General features: G+C 40.5%; 2 protein-coding genes across 3 annotated transcripts in view; one reads left to right on the top strand and one right to left on the bottom strand.

Moving 5' to 3' along the window:
* Positions 1–13,798, bottom strand: part of LOC126278670 (TBC1 domain family member 23) — a 224,873-nt gene extending 211,075 nt beyond the window's left edge. The window contains exon 1 of one of the 2 annotated variants that reach the window (XM_049978909.1): positions 13,694–13,798. In XM_049978909.1, the coding sequence (XP_049834866.1) occupies positions 13,694–13,722 (29 nt within the window). In that variant the 5' untranslated portion in view covers positions 13,723–13,798. The remainder of the gene's footprint in view (positions 1–13,693) is intronic. The other variant, XM_049978908.1, reaches the window with a different exon arrangement.
* Positions 13,799–13,817: 19 nt separating this feature from the next.
* The window catches only part of LOC126278672 (mitochondrial import receptor subunit TOM70), a 71,934-nt gene continuing 67,646 nt past the window's right edge, over positions 13,818–18,105 (top strand). The window contains exons 1-2 of the mRNA XM_049978910.1: positions 13,818–14,067; positions 14,217–14,390. Of these exons, the coding sequence (XP_049834867.1) occupies positions 13,822–14,067; positions 14,217–14,390 (420 nt within the window). The 5' untranslated portion in view covers positions 13,818–13,821. The remainder of the gene's footprint in view (positions 14,068–14,216; positions 14,391–18,105) is intronic.

The raw sequence follows: 18,105 nt of genomic DNA, 5'->3' as shown, positions 1-18,105 counted from the left end.
CATCCCCACACCTATACGCCATCCATTCCTTTTCTCCCACATTTCTGTACGTTTTCAACATATTTGACCGTAATTTTGTGCAATTCCATGCATTTGTGTGTATTTTTAAGTATTTGTGCATATTTTTGTATAACTGAGCATGTTTTTGGGTGTCTTGACTTATTTTTTGTGTTTCTTTTAAGTTATCCTGGTCCCCTCACAACCTTTTAACCCCTTCATTTCACCATTTATGAGTCATACCTGTTTCCTCTATGCCATTCCAGCACAAGGGACCCCAACTCAATCTTTCCAAGCCAGCTCAGAGAAGTATCCCTTTACCTGGCTAAAACCCAGTCCCACATCCTGTTTCTTACACGCTGCCTAAACTATGGAACCACCCCATCCAGCCAATGGCCCGCGTAACAATAGAGATTCCTTACTATCGATACCATTTCTTCCTCCATAATAAACCTTCACCATTTTAGATTCTACCAGGCCCTGGCACTGACAAACCTGGAACTGCAAAAGTGCATCCTCATGCGACAGGGATCCCTGAACCACCTCTGCTCCCTCCGCAATATACAGCTACTGTGCAATCCCTGCTACATAAATCACATCTCTGAAACTGATTCCCTTACTCTCCAGCACCTGAAGGAGCAATTCCAGACACCACCTCCATAAGTTATCAAACCTGCTGACATCCTACTGCCACCTCAGGGAACCACTACTCAACCATATCCATTCCACATTGTCAGCCCCTGATAGCACTCAGACCCTGCCTACCTGACATTTTCAACTGGCCACATCCCCCAAAACGTTCTGCCATCACTCCACCAAACCCTGAGGTGAAATACTCCTGTAACACTGTTGTTAACCTTTTCAGTAAAACTCTCAGTCTCACAGTAGTTTCAGTCCTATCCAACAAAATTTAACCATGTTGGACTTGTCAAAGAACTACTTTCCTTCTCCCACTCCTTGCAATGGAAACACTTATTTGCCACCAATCCCTTCAACCAAATCCATTTTAATCCCAACATTGAACTCTGCATCTCCCAGTTCATAGCATCAACCAAACACGATTCTCCCTCCTCTGACCTAATCACACGTTGTCACCTTCCAGGAATTCCTTGTCTTCAACTAGGCCTCACCATATTTCCCCTGGTCCCTTTCTCAAAATACCAACCTCTCAGCAGAAGAACGGACAGCCATACACAACCTTCAAACAAACCCTGACCTATTCATCCTAGTTGCAGACAAACGCTCTGCCCATCTTGCTATGAATCGCAGTGGCTACTGTGCAGAAGCCCTCTGCCAAGTATCTGACTCATCCTCCTACAAACTCTGCCAGAGCGATCCCATCCCAGAAGTCCAACATAATCTCCAGTCCCTGCTTAACACCTTAGGCCCTTCCCAGAACCTCTCCCCTGAATCAATTTCCCTCTTCACCCCTATGACACCCAGCATAACCACCTTCTATATGTTCTCCAAAATCCTCAAACCAAACAAGCCTGGGCACCCTATGAAAGCTGCTAAATAAGTTGTTCCTTCTACTGAATGAAAAACCTAAAACAAGCTTCCCATGAATGAAGCTGAAAATCCCTATAGATCAGTTATTCAGTTTCCCAGAAGGACATCATACGTGAAATCAGTTTGTGTTCCTGAAATCTGCAACAAACTGATGTCTTGTTTATAGGCTTGTAGTTCAGCTCATTGGTTTTGTGAAACTTTGCAAAAGCCCTTTGAAAATTACTTTCTGCTTTAGCCACATGGCATACTTCCTTCTCCAGTCTTTAGTAAATTGCTGTCAGGAATTGGAACCAAAATTTTAGTTTTTAAATACTGAACCTAATATATTCTAACTAATCCAATGGCTTAGTCTCAACCTAAAGGTTCTTAATTGTTCAACGAGTCCTTATTACTTAAAACTGTATGTGTGATTTGTCTGTTTACGTAATGGAGGACAGAAGGGACTGTAAATTACTTTTCTTCCACAAAACACACATGGATAACAGAACTCAGAATTTTAACTCTTTTTAAAGCACCTCACATTTCAGCAACCACATTTAACAACCAGCTAGGCAGACATTTGTGGTGTTGTAGATGGCTTTATTTGGAACCAAACCTATAACAAACTTTCATACACTCTTGTAGAATGATTTGTATTCCACATGTGTTGGAGACTTCTCGCATATTTAAGTTTTCTCACATAATCAGCCACACACTTATTTTGAGTTCTTTTGGCATTTGTGTATCAGTAAGGATGTAGTATGAGTGCCTAACCAACTGTTCTTTAGTTATTGGTGCTGTCACAATGCAGCAAATGAAGAAAAAAGTTTAGGATTTAACATCCAGTTGACTTAAAGGTCATTAGACATGAAGCACAGGCTTATAATGGGGAAGGAAATTGGTGGGGCCCCTTCAAAGGATTCACCCTAGCACCCACTTTAAACAGTGTAGGAAAATCACAGAAAGGAGAGAGCATGAGACTTCAGTTGGAGATAAATTGTGCAATTGAAAAATGCAGTTGAGACAGATGTTAACAGAGATTACGTCCAGGTGGTGAGATGTGAGAAAATGTTGGAGTAAGTAACTTCATCTGGAGCTCAAGGAAGCTAGTACTGAGTGGGAGGTGAATCATGCTACAGAGCATGCTCAGCAACTCGCTACTGGTGTGACCAAGAAAATCTGTTCATATGTCTACTTTTATGTCCTCAAGCAGATCAGTACTAAACATTCCTATATCAAAAAGCCATGCAGTGAAGATATGTTTGTAAAAAACACGTGGTTTCACAGATTTCTCTGCCTTTGGTTTTTAGCATTTACTAACACCCACTCACTACCACTAATTGCAGCCTCACCACCGACCCAACATTCTCACCTTTGCTATATGTGGACGACATCTGCCTCCACTACAGTGCCACTTGGGAGTGCACCTTTGAGCTGGCCAGTGTGGCCGAGCGGTTCTAGGCGCTACAGTCTGGATCCGAGCGACCGCTACGGTCGCAGGTTCAAATCCTGCCTCGGGCATGGATGAGTGTGGTGTCCTTAGGTTAGTTAGGTTTAAGTAGTACGGATCGGAGCGTGGAATGTCAGATCCCTTAATCGGACAGGTAGGTTAGAAAATTTAAAAAGGGAAATGGATAGGTTAAAGTTAGATATAGTGGGAATTAGTGAAGTTCGGTGGCAGGAGGAACAAGACTTCTGGTCAGGTGACTACAGGGTTATAAACACAAAATCAAATAGGGGTAATGCAGGAGTAGGTTTAATAATGAATAGGAAAATAGGAATGCGGGTAAGCTACTACAAACAGCATAGTGAACGCATTATTGTGGCCAAGATAGATACGAAGCCCACACCTACTACACTAGTACAAGTTTATATGCCAACTAGCTCTGCAGATGACGAGGAAATTGAAGAAATGTATGATGAAATAAAAGAAATTATTCAGATAGTGAAGGGAGATCAAAATTTAATAGTCATGGGTGACTGGAATTCAGCAGTAGGAAAAGGGAGAGAAGGAAACGTAATAGGTGATTATGGACTGGGGCAAAGAAATGAAAGAGGAAGCCGCCTGGTAGAATTTTGCACAGAGCACAACTCAATCATAGGTAACACTTGGTTCAAGAATCATAAAAGAAGGTTGTATACATGGAAGAATCCCGGAGATACTAAAAGGTCTCAGATAGATTATATAATGGTAAGACAGAGATTTAGGAACCAGGTTTTAAATTGTAAGACATTTCCAGGGGGCAGATGTGGACTCTGACCACAATCTATTGGTTATGACCTGTAGATTAAAACTGAAGAAACTGCAAAAAGGTGGGAATTTAAGGAGATGGGACCTGGATAAACTAAAAGAACCAGAGGTTGTACAGAGTTTGAGGGAGAGCATAAGGGAGCAATTGACAGGAATGGGGAAAAGAAATACAGTAGAAGAAGAATGGGTAGCTTTGAGGGATGAAGTAGTGAAGGCAGCAGAGGATCAAGTAGGTAAAAAGACGAGGGCTACTAGAAATCCTTGGGTAACGGAAGAACTATTGAATTTAATTGATGAAAGAAGAAAATATAAAAATGCATTAAATGAAGCAGGCAAAAAGGAATACAGACGTCTCAAAAATGAGATCGACAGGAAGTGGAAGATGGCTAAGCAGGGATGGTTAGAGGACAAATGTAAGGACGTAGAGGCTTATCTCACTAGGGGTAAGATAGATACTGCCTACAGGAAAATTAAAGAGACCTTTGGAGAAAAGAGAACCACTTGTATGAACATCAAGAGCTCAGATGGAAACCCAGTTCTAAGCAAAGAAGGGGAAGTAGAAAGGTGGAAGGAGTATATCGAGGGTACATACAAGGGCGATGTACTTGAGGACAATATTATGGAAATGGAAGAGGACGTAGATGAAGACGAAATGGGAGATATGATACTACGTGAAGAGTCTGACAGAGCACTGAAAGACCTGAGTCGAAACAATGCCCCCGGAGTAGACAACATTCCATTGGAACTACTGACGGCCTTGGGAGAGCCAGTCCTGACAAAACTCTACCATCTGGTGAGCAAGATGTATGAGACAGGCGAAATACCCTCAGACTTCAAGAAGAATATAATAATTCCAATCCCAAAGAAAGCAGGTGTTGACAGATGTGAAAAATACCAAACTATCAGTTTAATAAGTCACAGCTGCAAAATACTAACGCGAATTCGTTACAGACGAATGGAAAAACTAATAGAAGCCAACCTTGGGGAAGATAAGTTTGGATTTCGTAGAAATGTTGGAACACGTGAGGCAATACTGACCCTACAACTTATCTTAGAAGCTAGATTAAGGAAGGAAAAACCTACGTTTCTAGCATTTGTAGACTGGAATACTCTCTTTCAAATTCTGAAGGTGGCAGGGGAGCGACAGGCTATTTGCAATTTGTACAGAAACCAGATGGCAGTTATAAGAGTCAAGGGACATGAAAGGGAAGCAGTGGTTGGGAAGGGAGTGAGACAGGGTTGTAGTCTCTCCCCGATGTTATTCAATCTGTATATTGAGCAAGCAGTAAAGGAAACAAAAGAAAAGTTTGGAGTAGGTATTAAAATCCATGGAGAAGAAATAAAAACTTTGAGGTTCGCCGATGACATTGTAATTCTGTCAGAGACAGCAAAGGACTTGGAAGAGCAGTTGAACGGAATGGATAGTGTCTTGAAAGCAGGATATAGGATGAACATCAACAAGAGCAAAACGAGGATAATGGAATGTAGTCGAATGAAGTCGGGTGATGCTGAGGGAATTAGATTAGGAAATGAGACACTTAAAGTAGTAAAGGAGTTTTGCTATTTGGGGAGCAAAATAACTGATGATGGTCGAAGTAGAGAGGATATAAAATGTAGACTGGCAATGGCAAGGAAAGCGTTTCTGAAGAAGAGAAATTTGTTAACATCAAGTCTAGATTTAAGGGTCAGGAAGTCATTTCTGAAAGTATTTGTATGGAGTGTAGCCATGTATGGAAGTGAAACATGGACGATAAATAGTTTGGACAAGAAGAGAATAGAAGGTTTCGAAATGTGGTGCTACAGAAGAATGCTGAAGATTAGATGGGTAGATCACATAACTAATGAGGAGGTATTGAATAGGATTGGGGAGAAGAGAAGTTTGTGGCACAACTTGACCAGAAGAAGGAATCGGTTGGTAGGACATGTTCTAAGGCATCAAGGGATCACCAATTTAGTATTGGAGGGCAGCGTAGAGGGTAAAAATCGCAGAGGGAGACCAAGAGATGACTACACTAAGCAGATTCAGAAGGATGTAGGTTGCAGTGGGTTCTGGGAGATGAAGAAGCTTGCACAGGATAGAGTAGCATGGAGAGCTGCATCAAACCAGTCTCAGGACTGAAGACCACAACAACAACAACAACAACAACAACAAGTAGTTGTAAGTTCTAGGGGACTGATGACCACAGATGTTCAGTCCCATAATGCTCAGAGCCATTTGAACCATTTTGAGTGCACCTTTGAATGCTAGCACCAGGAAACCACCTAAAAGTCACGTGACTGTGTCCAGTAACTTGGCTTTCGTTTCCCTCCTTTATAAGACCCAAGCTTTCTGTAGGCTCAGAATAGTCCAATCCCACTCTGAATTCTACGAGGGCTGTTCAATAAAGAATGATCATAATTTTTTTTATGGCCATAATTTCTCACACTAAAATTTAATAATATGGTATTCTGTTACCTTAATGTACAACAAACACGCTGTAGTAGTTTCACTGTTCGGACTCCTGGTTCCCACCTGTGAGAGGCAATCAAGGTCAGATACGTTCCGTATCGTCTACCATTGCAATGGGGGTAACACGCGAGGAACATAAGGTGGCTTTGAAATTCTGCTTTTGTCTCAACAAATCTTTGGCTGAGGCCTATGCAATGTTACAGGAGGACTATGGAGAGTCTGTTCTTCCCTACAGCACAGCTCAAAGATGGTTTAAAATGTGTAAAGAGAGGATACAATCAATTTCAAAGGCAGGTGGGCCCAATGCTCCATTTACTGCTCCTGCAAACGAAAACAACACTACTGCTGTCATTGTGAGAGAGTATCAGCAAATTACTTTAAGATCACTTTCTACAATACTGAACATTTCACTGGGTGCCACCCACATGTAGGTGACAGAAAAATTACACATGCCACGAGTTTGTGTGTCATGGGTTACAAGACTGTTGATTGCCGAACAAAAGGACATTTGCATACAGATCTGTATGCAGTTAAAACTAATGTTAGAGGAAGATCCGGAGTTTCTTTCAAATGTAATCACTGCTGATGAAACTTGGCTACATCATTTTGATTCTGAGAGCAAACAGCAAAGCTCAGCATGGAAATCACCATCACCAACCCCCCAAAAAGCAAAGTGGTTGCTTCTGCTGGGAAAGTTATGTTCATCTAATTCTTTGATATTCAAGGAATGGTTTACCATCATGTTGTATCTGCACACACACACACACACACACACACACACACACACACACACACACATCAGTAACTGGACTACAGAGATGTCCTGAAAACATTGCAAGTCCATATCAGGTGCAGAAGACCACATTTCCGTGAAGCGCGCTGAGTGCTGCACCACAGTAATGCGCAGCCCCATATTGCCAATGTTGTTGCTGAATATCTTGCAAAAATCAACGTGAAGTGCATCCTTCATCCTCCATATAATCCGGATTTAGCCCCATGTGACTTTTTTCTATTCCCTAAGATGAAAAAACGCCTTCGTGAGAGGCACTGTCAGTCATCAGAAGCAGTGGTGAAGGCTGCGGAGGTGATTTTGAAGGACCTCTCAAAAAATGGTTTCCAGCATGTATTTGAAGACTGGCGGAAGTGAATGGCATTCATGGATGACTACTTTGAGAAGGACCATCAAAATTATGGGAATGAGAAAAGGTATGTTGTCAAAACAAAAAAAAATTATGTTCTTTCTTTATTGAACAGCCCTCGTACTTAGTCAGCCAGTTGCTATGGCACGGTGACAAGGAGCAGTGCACCATGTTGTGTTTCAGCCAAGTCATTCTAATGCATTCATCTGTATATGTGCTCTTCAGGGTGTGCACAGACATTTTAGTGTTTATTTCAACATTATTTCTGGTATGCTAAGGGTACTTAGCAGCTGTAGTGTTATGAGTGGCATTAAGCAAAAGTGACGAGTATTACCTTAAGAAACGACAGCAGTATTTTTATGAGCATTTAGATGTAGGGAAAGTCAGACGCAGAAACACTGGACCAGAACAACACTTATCCCAGCCTTGACAGTTACAAGGGTAGGCGACAGCTGGATGTCAGACAGAGCACACTGTCTTCTCCATCCCTCTCTGCACGTAATGCAATGCGCAGCCACTACACTGTCCAGAGTGGCAAATTCATACGCCAATATTTAAATGGCTGCATGCCAGTTCTCATTAGTTCCAGTTCAGCAGCTCCAGTTCTACAGTTGCCTACATGTTATGTACAACGCTGACCATTTCTAGTCATCAGACAGTTTACGATAAGTGATAGTTGATGTGTTTACCTATTGTCAGATTGAACTCTAAATTGCAGTCTATGCTGTACTTCAATTATATTAGTTATTAATCATCTACAGTGTTAGGTAGGATTAGGATCAGAACTTTACACCAGTGCTGCACCGTCTCTACGAGCCAAAGCAGAGTATACCTTAATATACATTATTTCAATAAATGCTCAAATTATTATTATTTTTTTTTCCCCTTCATGTGTTGCATAGTGATTCTGTTTTAGAGATACTGTCCTGTGAAGCTAGCAAACAACCAGGCAGGTCACCTTTATCTGTGGCAGAGGCTACACTTCCTGTTACTTTTACTGCCTTTTGTTCATATGGTGGACCTCTCAAAGAGCCTTTTGGAAAGAATCAATAATACTATGCAGACAATGTATTAGCACATAGGTATACATAATTTACACTGAAATTAGTAGATTCTTCTGATGCAACTCTGGTGTCCTCTTGACTGTGACCTGTGCACTTGTGAAATGCATCACAGTTGGATTATTTCCTACAACTCATGTGCACGCAGAACAAAATAACTATGTAATGGTTCCTGTGTTTCTTGAGAACAAATGGTTATCATAATAAACTGAAATAGGCCCTTTACCTCTTTGTGGCATAGGAGTGAGCATGGGGGTGAAGCTCTGCCTTGAGCAGGTGCCTGTTTCATGCTCTCCTGGCCAAAAAGTCCTGAACCTAACTTCTACAACGTAGGGAAAAGATAGGTTGCGCGCACACGCGCACACAAAAAGTAGTGATATGGTGGGTGTGAGGAAAGGGTAGCAGGGTATACGTGGGGGGGATGGAGAGCACTGTGTTGCAGAGTGTTCAGCAACGGGACTGCCAACAGGCACAGTGTCAGGAGGCTGTGAGGAGTGGTGGTGGTGGTGGTGGTGGGAGGGAGGAGGGGATGGAGAGTAAAAAAGGAGTGGAGTGGGTAAAGATGTACAGCTTAGTTTGCAGAGGACAGCACACTAAGTGGGTAGGAGATGAGAATAGGCAGGAGGTTATAGGGCAGAGGGTGTGGAAACAGTTGGGTGAAGAGTTTGGGGGTAGTTGGCTACCATGGATTGAGGGCAGAACAATTTCAGGAAGCAAGAAGCAGTTGTAAGGATAACTACCATCTGATCAGTTCAGGAAAGCTGATGATGGAGGGGAGGCTCCAGATGACTTGTGATGTGAAGCAACCATTGAAGTCAAGCACATTATGTTCATCGTGAACTACTTTGCTCTTGGTCAAAGTTTGGCAGTGACAATCATCCTGGTGGACAACTATGCAATGATTGGGTATATGACATGGCTGCTTTTGCAGGTGGGCCAGTTTCTAATGAGGTAGGATAAACCTGTGACAGGACTGGAATAGGAAATGTGGCAAGACTGAAATAGGAAATGCTGTGTAGGTGGACTGGGCAGGTATTGCACCTGGTTCTGCCACAGGGATTTGATCCCTGCGGAAAAGGGTTGGGATTGGGAGTGACATAGTGATGGACAAGTATGTCATGGAGATTGGATGGGTGATGGAAAAACACTTGAGAAGTAGTGGGAAGGATCTTGGGTAAGATGTCCCACATTACAGGGCACGGTGATAGATAATCAATGCCTAGACAAAAGATTTGGTTCAGTTGTCCCAGTCTGAAGTGATTTGGGTAACGAAGAGGGCACTCCATTGTAGCTTGTTCTTGGGGGTGTTAAGAAATGGCAGGGGAGACTTGTTTGTGGACTAATCTGGGGAATAATGCCTTTTTAAGAAGGTCCTGGTGACAAGAGAGTTATTGTCATTACAAATATGTCGTCCCCAGTGGCCCAGGTGTAAGGGAGGAATTTTTGTCTGTGGAGGGGATGACAGTTGTCATCATGTAGGTACGGTTGGCAGGTTTAATGTGAACAGACATGTGGATGGAACCTCAGGAGGATATCAATGCCCTGGATGGCGGCACACTGGGTTGCGGAAGACCAGGTGAAGCAGATGGGAGAGGTGTTGAGACTGTGAAGGAATGAGGACAGAGTGTCGTGGCTCTGAGTTCAGATAATGAGGATATCATCAATGAAAATGAACCAGACTAAGGGTATGGCTTTTTGGGGGACTAAGAGGGCCTCCTGTAGATGCCCATAAACAAGCTTGATAGGAGCATGCAATGCAGGTGCCCATGTCTGGGCTGTGGATTGGTTTGTGTAGTCACTTCTAGGGAGAACTAGTTGTGAGTTAGGATGGAGTTAGTAATGTGTATGAGGAATTAGGTAGTGGGTTTGGAGTCTGAAAGGCATTGGGAAAGGTAATGTTCAATAGGGATAGGACCATAGGCATGACTGATTTTGGTGTATTTGGAAGTGGCATCAACAGTGACGAGCAGGGACCAAAGAGGTACAGAGGAGGGGATGGTGGAGAGATGGTGAAGGAAGTGGTTCATATCTTTCACATGTGAGGCAAATTTATGGGCAACTGAATGGAGGTGTTGGTCAATGAGGACCAAAATTCTTTCAGTGGGGTTACAATAACTTATGTAGTAGCTCTCAGGATGATGCCACATCCGCTGACTTCACAAAACAGTTCCCATTACAGCGTAATATAGTAAGCAAACTTACTAAGTGTTCCTTCGAATAGTTGTCAGGTGCATCTTTCCTGGCATTTTGGCAGATTTGTTTTTGCACTGTGTGGCTGTAGTCAGCCCAAACATTTATTTCTTATCACATATTTCATGTGACATCCACAGTCAACAAAATGTGTCAGTTTGTTTCCCATTACAAACAAAATTATTTTTAAATTTGAATTTTAAACACTCATTCGATACAGTGCTCCCAAACTAGTCTAACCCAATATTTGTTTATTAAAAACAAAGATTCCAAGACTTACCAAGCGGGAAAGCGCCGGCAGACAGGCACAATGAACAAAACACACAAACACACACACAGAATTACTAGCTTTCGCAACCGATGGTTGCTTCTTCAGGAAGGAGAGGGAAAGACAAAAGGATGTGGGTTTTAAGGGAGAGGGTAAGGAGTCACTCTAATCCCGGGAGCGGAAAGACTTCCCTTAGGGGGGGGGGGGGGGGGGGGAGGACAGGTGTACACTCGCGCGCGCGCCACACACACACACACAAGCAGACCTCATTGATAGGCATTATAGAGGTCAGTAACACACAAAGAATACACAGCAATCCAACTGTGACGCAGTAGTGGTGTGTGCTTGGTGTTAGCTCAAATACTGGTTTTTCTTAGAGTTTTACTAGTTAATACATATCAATATAACAAACATTGCACTAGACTAATCTTAAAGCACTCTATCGAATGGACACGCAAAATTCTCATTTAAAAATAATTTTGTTTGAACGGGAAACAAGCTGATGCTTTCCGTTGAACACTGCGCACTGCATGAATGATGGTGATGAGCACTACACAATGCAAAAATGTAACTGCAAATATCTGCTGAAACACAAGAGAAAATGCATGACTCTTGGGTGAGACACCCAGTGTATCATATATCTCTCTTATTATAAGAGTTACGAGAATTAAGGATGTAAAGAAATTACGTGTGCCTTTGCACTTTATCATTTACTGGAAATCTCATTTTAATAGCATGCATCTCCTTGCTGGCTTACAATCACTTTTAATTCTTTATTAAACTGCAGGAAATTTTCATTTCATGTGTTACAGGGATGTATAGTGGTTGATTCACGTAAAGACATTTTATATGATGTTGTAGGATTTCTCAACTTGACACAATGGAAAAAAATAAAATGTTACAGGCAAATAGGTAAATTCAGATATATTTAATGTGAATAACTCAGGAGGCTTGCTGTCACGTTGTTGAAGGAACCATTATGATGTTTGCACAAAAATATTTGTGAAAACTAAGGAAAACCTAAATCAGGATATCTGGAAAGTGGAAGCACCACCCTGATCCTCCCAAATCTGTGGCCAGTTTCTCAACACTGCACTATCTCATTTGATTTATGCTTATCAGCAATACTATTTTCAAATTCTGAATGATAGTTAGTGACAAATTCCACAACAAAAGAAATGAATTGAGAGGCCTTTAGCATACATTGTCACTAAAAAAAAAAAAAAAAAAAAAAAAAAAAAAAAAAAAAAAAAGTTAGACAGAGGGCTCAAGAATGTACACCACCAACAGTCATTATCATATCTTTAATAGGTGCACATGTATTGTGCAAGTGTAGGAATGACATAGAATATTTTTCTGTTGACACTAGTGAATAGAAATAAGTAAAATAAATCAATTTTCTTATTTTTTGTCACTAAAAATGTCAATTCCTAGTATGTTACTGCTGCCAGAAATAGTGAAGATAAAAGCATAGGCTTACAACAGCCAAAATGAATATACCAGTGCACCAATAACCATTCTTTCCACACCCCATCTATGAAGGGTACTGGAAGATACCTTAATATATCATACATTCTGCCATATATGTCACAAGGATTTGCAGAGAATGTATGTAGACATTGACACATCATCCAACACCGAAAAGCTCTCGATTACATACTCACCAAAATCTTTACTCATACAAGCACAAAACTTTTTTTTACTGAATACTGATCACAATATGATTTCAACTATTTCTGGGACATGTTATATATGACTGACAGGGCACTATCAATTCAAAACAAACAAGGAAGGAAGCACAGGTAGTTAAAATACACTTTACATTCCCTCTTCAATGTACAGTTAGCTGTGTGTTCTGAACATTGTATTCATAATGTAGTCAATACCATTGTCTTTAATAATGTTTAACATACTTCAAAACAATAACGCACACATTCCCATATATTGATCTCTATAACGTAGTAAGATGTGTCATCTTTCACTTTTATACAACAGTTAGTGCCATAAAGGTACTGCCTTTTCGTTCGGTTTTTACAAACACATTTGGTATGACCCAAAGAAATATGTTGATGCCAACCATTTTTTTTTTCTTTTCATCCTCTGTTGTCCGTGGTGTCTTGTGTATTTATTTTATTAAGCGATCGCACAGCTGTTCCTCAGTGTAAGCATATAGTGTCTCTTCAAGCATAATGCCAACTCATTAGGAATATACGTTTGTCTTACAGCTATAGTGACAAATGGATTACACATAACAACGAAGACGCGTGGCATGGGAAATAGTTTGGTATTGGTTAGAATGCAAAGGGACCCTGTATTAAAAAAAAAAAAAAAAAAAAAAAAAAAAAAAAACTGAAGAAAAAATCTGATCCAAGAATGCACAATTTTACTGTCAGTGGCTTCAAAGTTTCCATTTGTTCTCACACTTTGAAAATTCACTAGTGGATATCTTGACAATGCTTTGATCCATTACATCTGATATAGCATACAATATTGTTGCGTCTGCTAGAATTGGCAAAGCAACGATTGCTGAACGTATTTTGTAATAGAACTATTTGATAACGTGGCACACAATCTGTAGGTCACGTCAAAAAATAAATTCCTACGTTGTGTGAGCTACTTTCCATCAACAGTCGCATTTACGACAAACACGAACTACTAATCTTAACCTCCCATCTCATTAGGCACTGTAATCTAATGACAACCTCGCAGCAGCCATCCAATTCTCACCTAGTTGTCAACCGCAGCTTCACGAAACAGTTTCCTACCATCCCTACTGAATTACTGATATCTAAGGTCTAAACATATTTCTATAAATGCCTGAAATAAAACGACTTGATTTAAAAAACTTACCACGTAGTATCATCGTCTTCTAATGCCATTTTCCCATCTTGATTCCTTGCTCAATCTCTGCTTTTTCGCTTCTCATTTGTTTCGGCCTTTCACCGCAGTAGGGGGCACCACCCAGAGTAACGTGTGTTATGGCATCGTCTGGTGTTTCGACGTCGTCTTGGTCGAAATGGCAAATTGCGTTAGTAGTAGGTGCTCCGGTAGCATTAGGTATAGGTTATTGGTATCTAAAACAAAATGCTTCTTCCATCGGCCAAAATAATGACTCGTCATCGAGTTCTAAAAGTAAACAATCATCTTTGTTGGGGACCGGCGATCAAACCTCGATTGACACGGAAGGTCTCGATTCAGTGAATTCTGCGAAAACTCTTCCCGAGGTTGAACTATTCACATAACTTTAAAATTCTATTTGTTTTTGAATAAATTTGAAGCATTATTTGCAAACGTTAAACTTTATTTGCAATTTTATGCTGTACCTACAAATGAACCATTCGCATATGATTACCCAAGGGAATGTTTGTTGCAGAATCCTTTGGAAAGAGCACTGTATCACAAGGATGCAGGAAATCAACATTTCAAAGCAGGAAAGTATGATGAAGCAATTAAGTGTTACAATGAAGCAATCAGTGTTTGTCCCACAGATAAAAGAACTGATCTGGCCACATTTTACCAAAACAGAGCAGCAGCTTATGAACAGTTGGTATGTACAACGTTGTTTCTCCACAGTGACACGTAATTATTCACTTGTATGAACATTCAAAAAAGAATAATTGTTATAGATATCTTTATCTGTATCCTGTGCTTCTCCTATGTGACTGAGTCTCTGCACCACAGGAAACAGCTGAAGTATTTATGTGTTAGCATGTATATAATGTGCAAATAAGTTAAAGAAATTGCAATGGATGGTAGAGGAATTAGCAGTTTCGTATTTGTGTAATGCAGTAACTCGGTCACAGTGAAGACCTCTGAATATTCCACTCCATTTTTAATTGCTGGAAAGCAAAATTTTTCCTATTCATTATGGCCCCATTGCATGAGTGCTGATTTGCATGTGTAACAGCAGACTTAATGATAAAACATTTCTTCAGCTGTAGGACATATGTAATCTATAAGAATCATAGAAAGACTTGAAAGTTCTCTCTTGTCTTCTCTCTTTTTCCTGTTTTTACAATCGACAGTTGAGCGGTTTATCATCAGATTGCCCAGAAAGTAATTCGTACTGCAGATCATTGTGCACCAAATTTTAGAATCCAGGTATAACTATAGGTTACTCTACAGTTGTTTGGGCAAGTCAGTTCACAGATCAGAGCAAAGAAAGGTAACACTGTGTCCAATAGGATTACACCTAATAAAGCAGTTGGAAGAAACTCCCCCCTCCCCCATTTAAATTTGCATTAAAATTCAATCCCCTTTATTGCTAGTGCTAGGAAATTGTAGATTATTATTACACTTTGAATAGGCTAAAATTACTTGCTAGTTGACACTAAGTACCTTGTAAATGAATTCCTCCAGGCAGAGGTCACATGTGAACTATCTACCATTGCCAATGTGCTGCAACAAGTATCGTAAACAGCAGCTAACCTACATGAAACAAGTGTCGTTGAACAGCTGTAATGTTGAGCTCTGTGAACAGACTGTTTATCTGTCGGGGACCACAGGGACCAATCTTTCACCCAACAACTGACAGTCATTGTGGGGCAATCCCATAGTTACGGGTGTTACATGCACACACCTTAAAATCAGGAAAAATAATGTAAGGAAAAATATTTATTGAATTTAATATTGAAAACTTTTAAGGCTTACATTATATTTCATGTTAGAAATGTCGATACTGGAATTGTTTTATTATTCTTCTGGTTATTAATAAAAAAGTAGTGTTTCGGGTGTTACCAAAACTAGACCTGGCCCCTGTTATGAGTTAGGAAATTCTCTAATTTCTGCAAACTTGATGAAGCTTTTATTCTTGTAAAACAACTGTTAAGAGGTATTGCCCCAAATTTTATTTTTAAATATAAATTTTTATTTTTTTCGACATCATAACTCGGTATATATTTTTGCTGTTACGGGTGTTACATAGATGCATCAGGTTTGATTCTTGAAGGAATAAATCAACCTCTTACAACTGCATAAAAAGAAAAGAGGTATTGTAGTTTATTTGGAATAAAAGTATGAACTTAAGAAAACATATTTGAAGGATAAAGCTATTTATTACACACAAATTTTGGTACAATTTTATAGTACAACTAGGCCAAGATATCATTACTTACATTTACCTTATTTTGTCCCCCCCCCCCCCCCCCATGAACCATGGACCTTGCCGTTGGTGGGGAGGCTTGCGTGCCTCAGCGATACACATAGCCATACCGTAGGTGCAACCACAACGGAGGGGTATCTGTTGAGAGCCCAGACAAACGTGTGGTTCCTGAAGAGGGGCAGCAGCCTTTTCAGTAGTTGCAGGGGCAACAGTCTGGACGATTGACTGATCTGGCATTGTAACAATAACCAAAACAGCCTTGTTGTGCTGGTACTGCGAACGGCAGAAAGCAAGGGGAAACTACAGCCGTAATTTTTCCCGAGAGCATGCAGCTTTACTGTATGATTAAATGATGATGGCATCCTCTTGGGTAAAATATTCCGGAGGTAAAAAAGTCCCCCATTCAGATCTCCGGGCGGGGACTACCCAAGAGGATGTCGTTATCAGGAGAAAGAAAACTGGCGTTCTACGGGTCGGAGCGTGGAATGTCGGATCACTTAATCAGGCAGGTAGGTTAGAAAATTTAAAAAGGGAAATGGATAGGTTAAAGTTAGATATAGTGCAGATTAGTGAAGTTCAGGGGCAGGAGGAACAAGACTTCTGGGCAGGTGACTACAGGGTTATAAACACAAAATCAAATAGGGGTAATGCAGGAGTAGGATTAATAATGAATAGGAAAATAGGAATGCAGGTCAGCTACTACAAACAACATAGTGAAGGCATTATTGTGGCCAAGATAGATACGAAGCCCACACCTACTACAGTAGTATAAGATTATATGCCAACTAGCTCTGCAGACGACGAAGAAATTGAAGAAATGTATGATGAAATAAAATAAATTATTCAGATAGTGAAGGGTGGCGAAATTTTAATAGTCATGGGTGATTGGAATTCGGTAGTAGGAAAAGGGAGAGAAGGAAACATAGTAGGTGAATATGGATTGGGGCTAAGAAATGAAAGAGGAAGCCACCTGGTGGAGTTTTGCACAGAGCACAACTTAATCACAGGTAACACTTGGTTCAAGAATCATAAAAGAAGGCTGTATACATGGAAGAAGCCTAGGGTTACTGACAGGTTTCAGATAGATTATATAATGGTACGACAGAGATTTAGGAACCAGGTTTTAAATTGTATAACATTTCCAGGGGCAGATGTGGACTCTGATCACAATCTATTGGTTATGACCTGTAGATTAAAACTGAAGAAACTGCAAAAAGGTGGGAATTTAAGGAGATGGGACCTGGATAAACTAAAATTCAGTCAAGTACTATCTAAGGTAACAACACCAGAAATCAAACAACAAGGTCACCGTTTGTACTATGAGTTCAATTTTGAGTTGGTTGTTGCTGAAAAAGATTATTAAATGAAGTTTTTAAACCTATCAATAATAAGAATACATTTTTGTCATAAATTTATTAGGCCTACAAAATGAGGTTGTTGTTGTGGTCTTCAGTCCTGAGACTGGTTTGATGCAGCTCTCCATGCTACTCTATCCTGTGCAAGCTTCATCTCCCAGTACCTACTGCAACCCACATCCTTCTGAATCTGCTTAGTATATTCATCTCTTGGTCTCCCTCTACGATTTTTACCCTCCACACTGCCCTCCAATACTAAATTGGTGATCCCTTGATGCCTCAGAACATGTCCTACCAACCGATCCCTTCTTCTGGTCAAGTTGTGCCACAAACTTCTCTTCTCCCCAATCCTACTCAATACTTCCTCATTAGTTATGTGATCTATCCATCTAATCTTCAGCATTCTTCTGTAGCAACACATTTTGAAAGCTTCTATTCTCTTCTTGTCCAAACTATTTATCGTCCATGTTTCACTTCCATACATGGCTACACTCCATACAAATACTTTCAGAAACGACTTCCTGACAAATCTATACTTGATGTTAACAAATTTCTCTTCTTCAGAAATGCTTTCCTTGCCCTTGCCAGTCTTCATTTTATATCCTCTCTACTTCGGCCATCATCAGTTATTTTGCTCCCCAAATAGCAAAACTCCTTTACTACTTTAAGTGTCTCATTTCCTAATCTAATTCCCTCAGAATCGCCCGACTTAATCTGACTACATTCCATTATCCTCGTTTTGCTTTTGTTGATGTTCATCTTATATCCTCCTTGCAAGACACTGTCCATTCTGTTCAGCTGCTCTT

Source organism: Schistocerca gregaria, chromosome 6 (genome assembly GCF_023897955.1).
Source record: "Schistocerca gregaria isolate iqSchGreg1 chromosome 6, iqSchGreg1.2, whole genome shotgun sequence".
Classification (NCBI taxonomy): domain Eukaryota; kingdom Metazoa; phylum Arthropoda; class Insecta; order Orthoptera; family Acrididae; genus Schistocerca; species Schistocerca gregaria.
The sequence above is the reverse complement of the archived record's forward strand: the minus strand, read 5'-3'. Positions and strand labels throughout refer to the sequence as shown.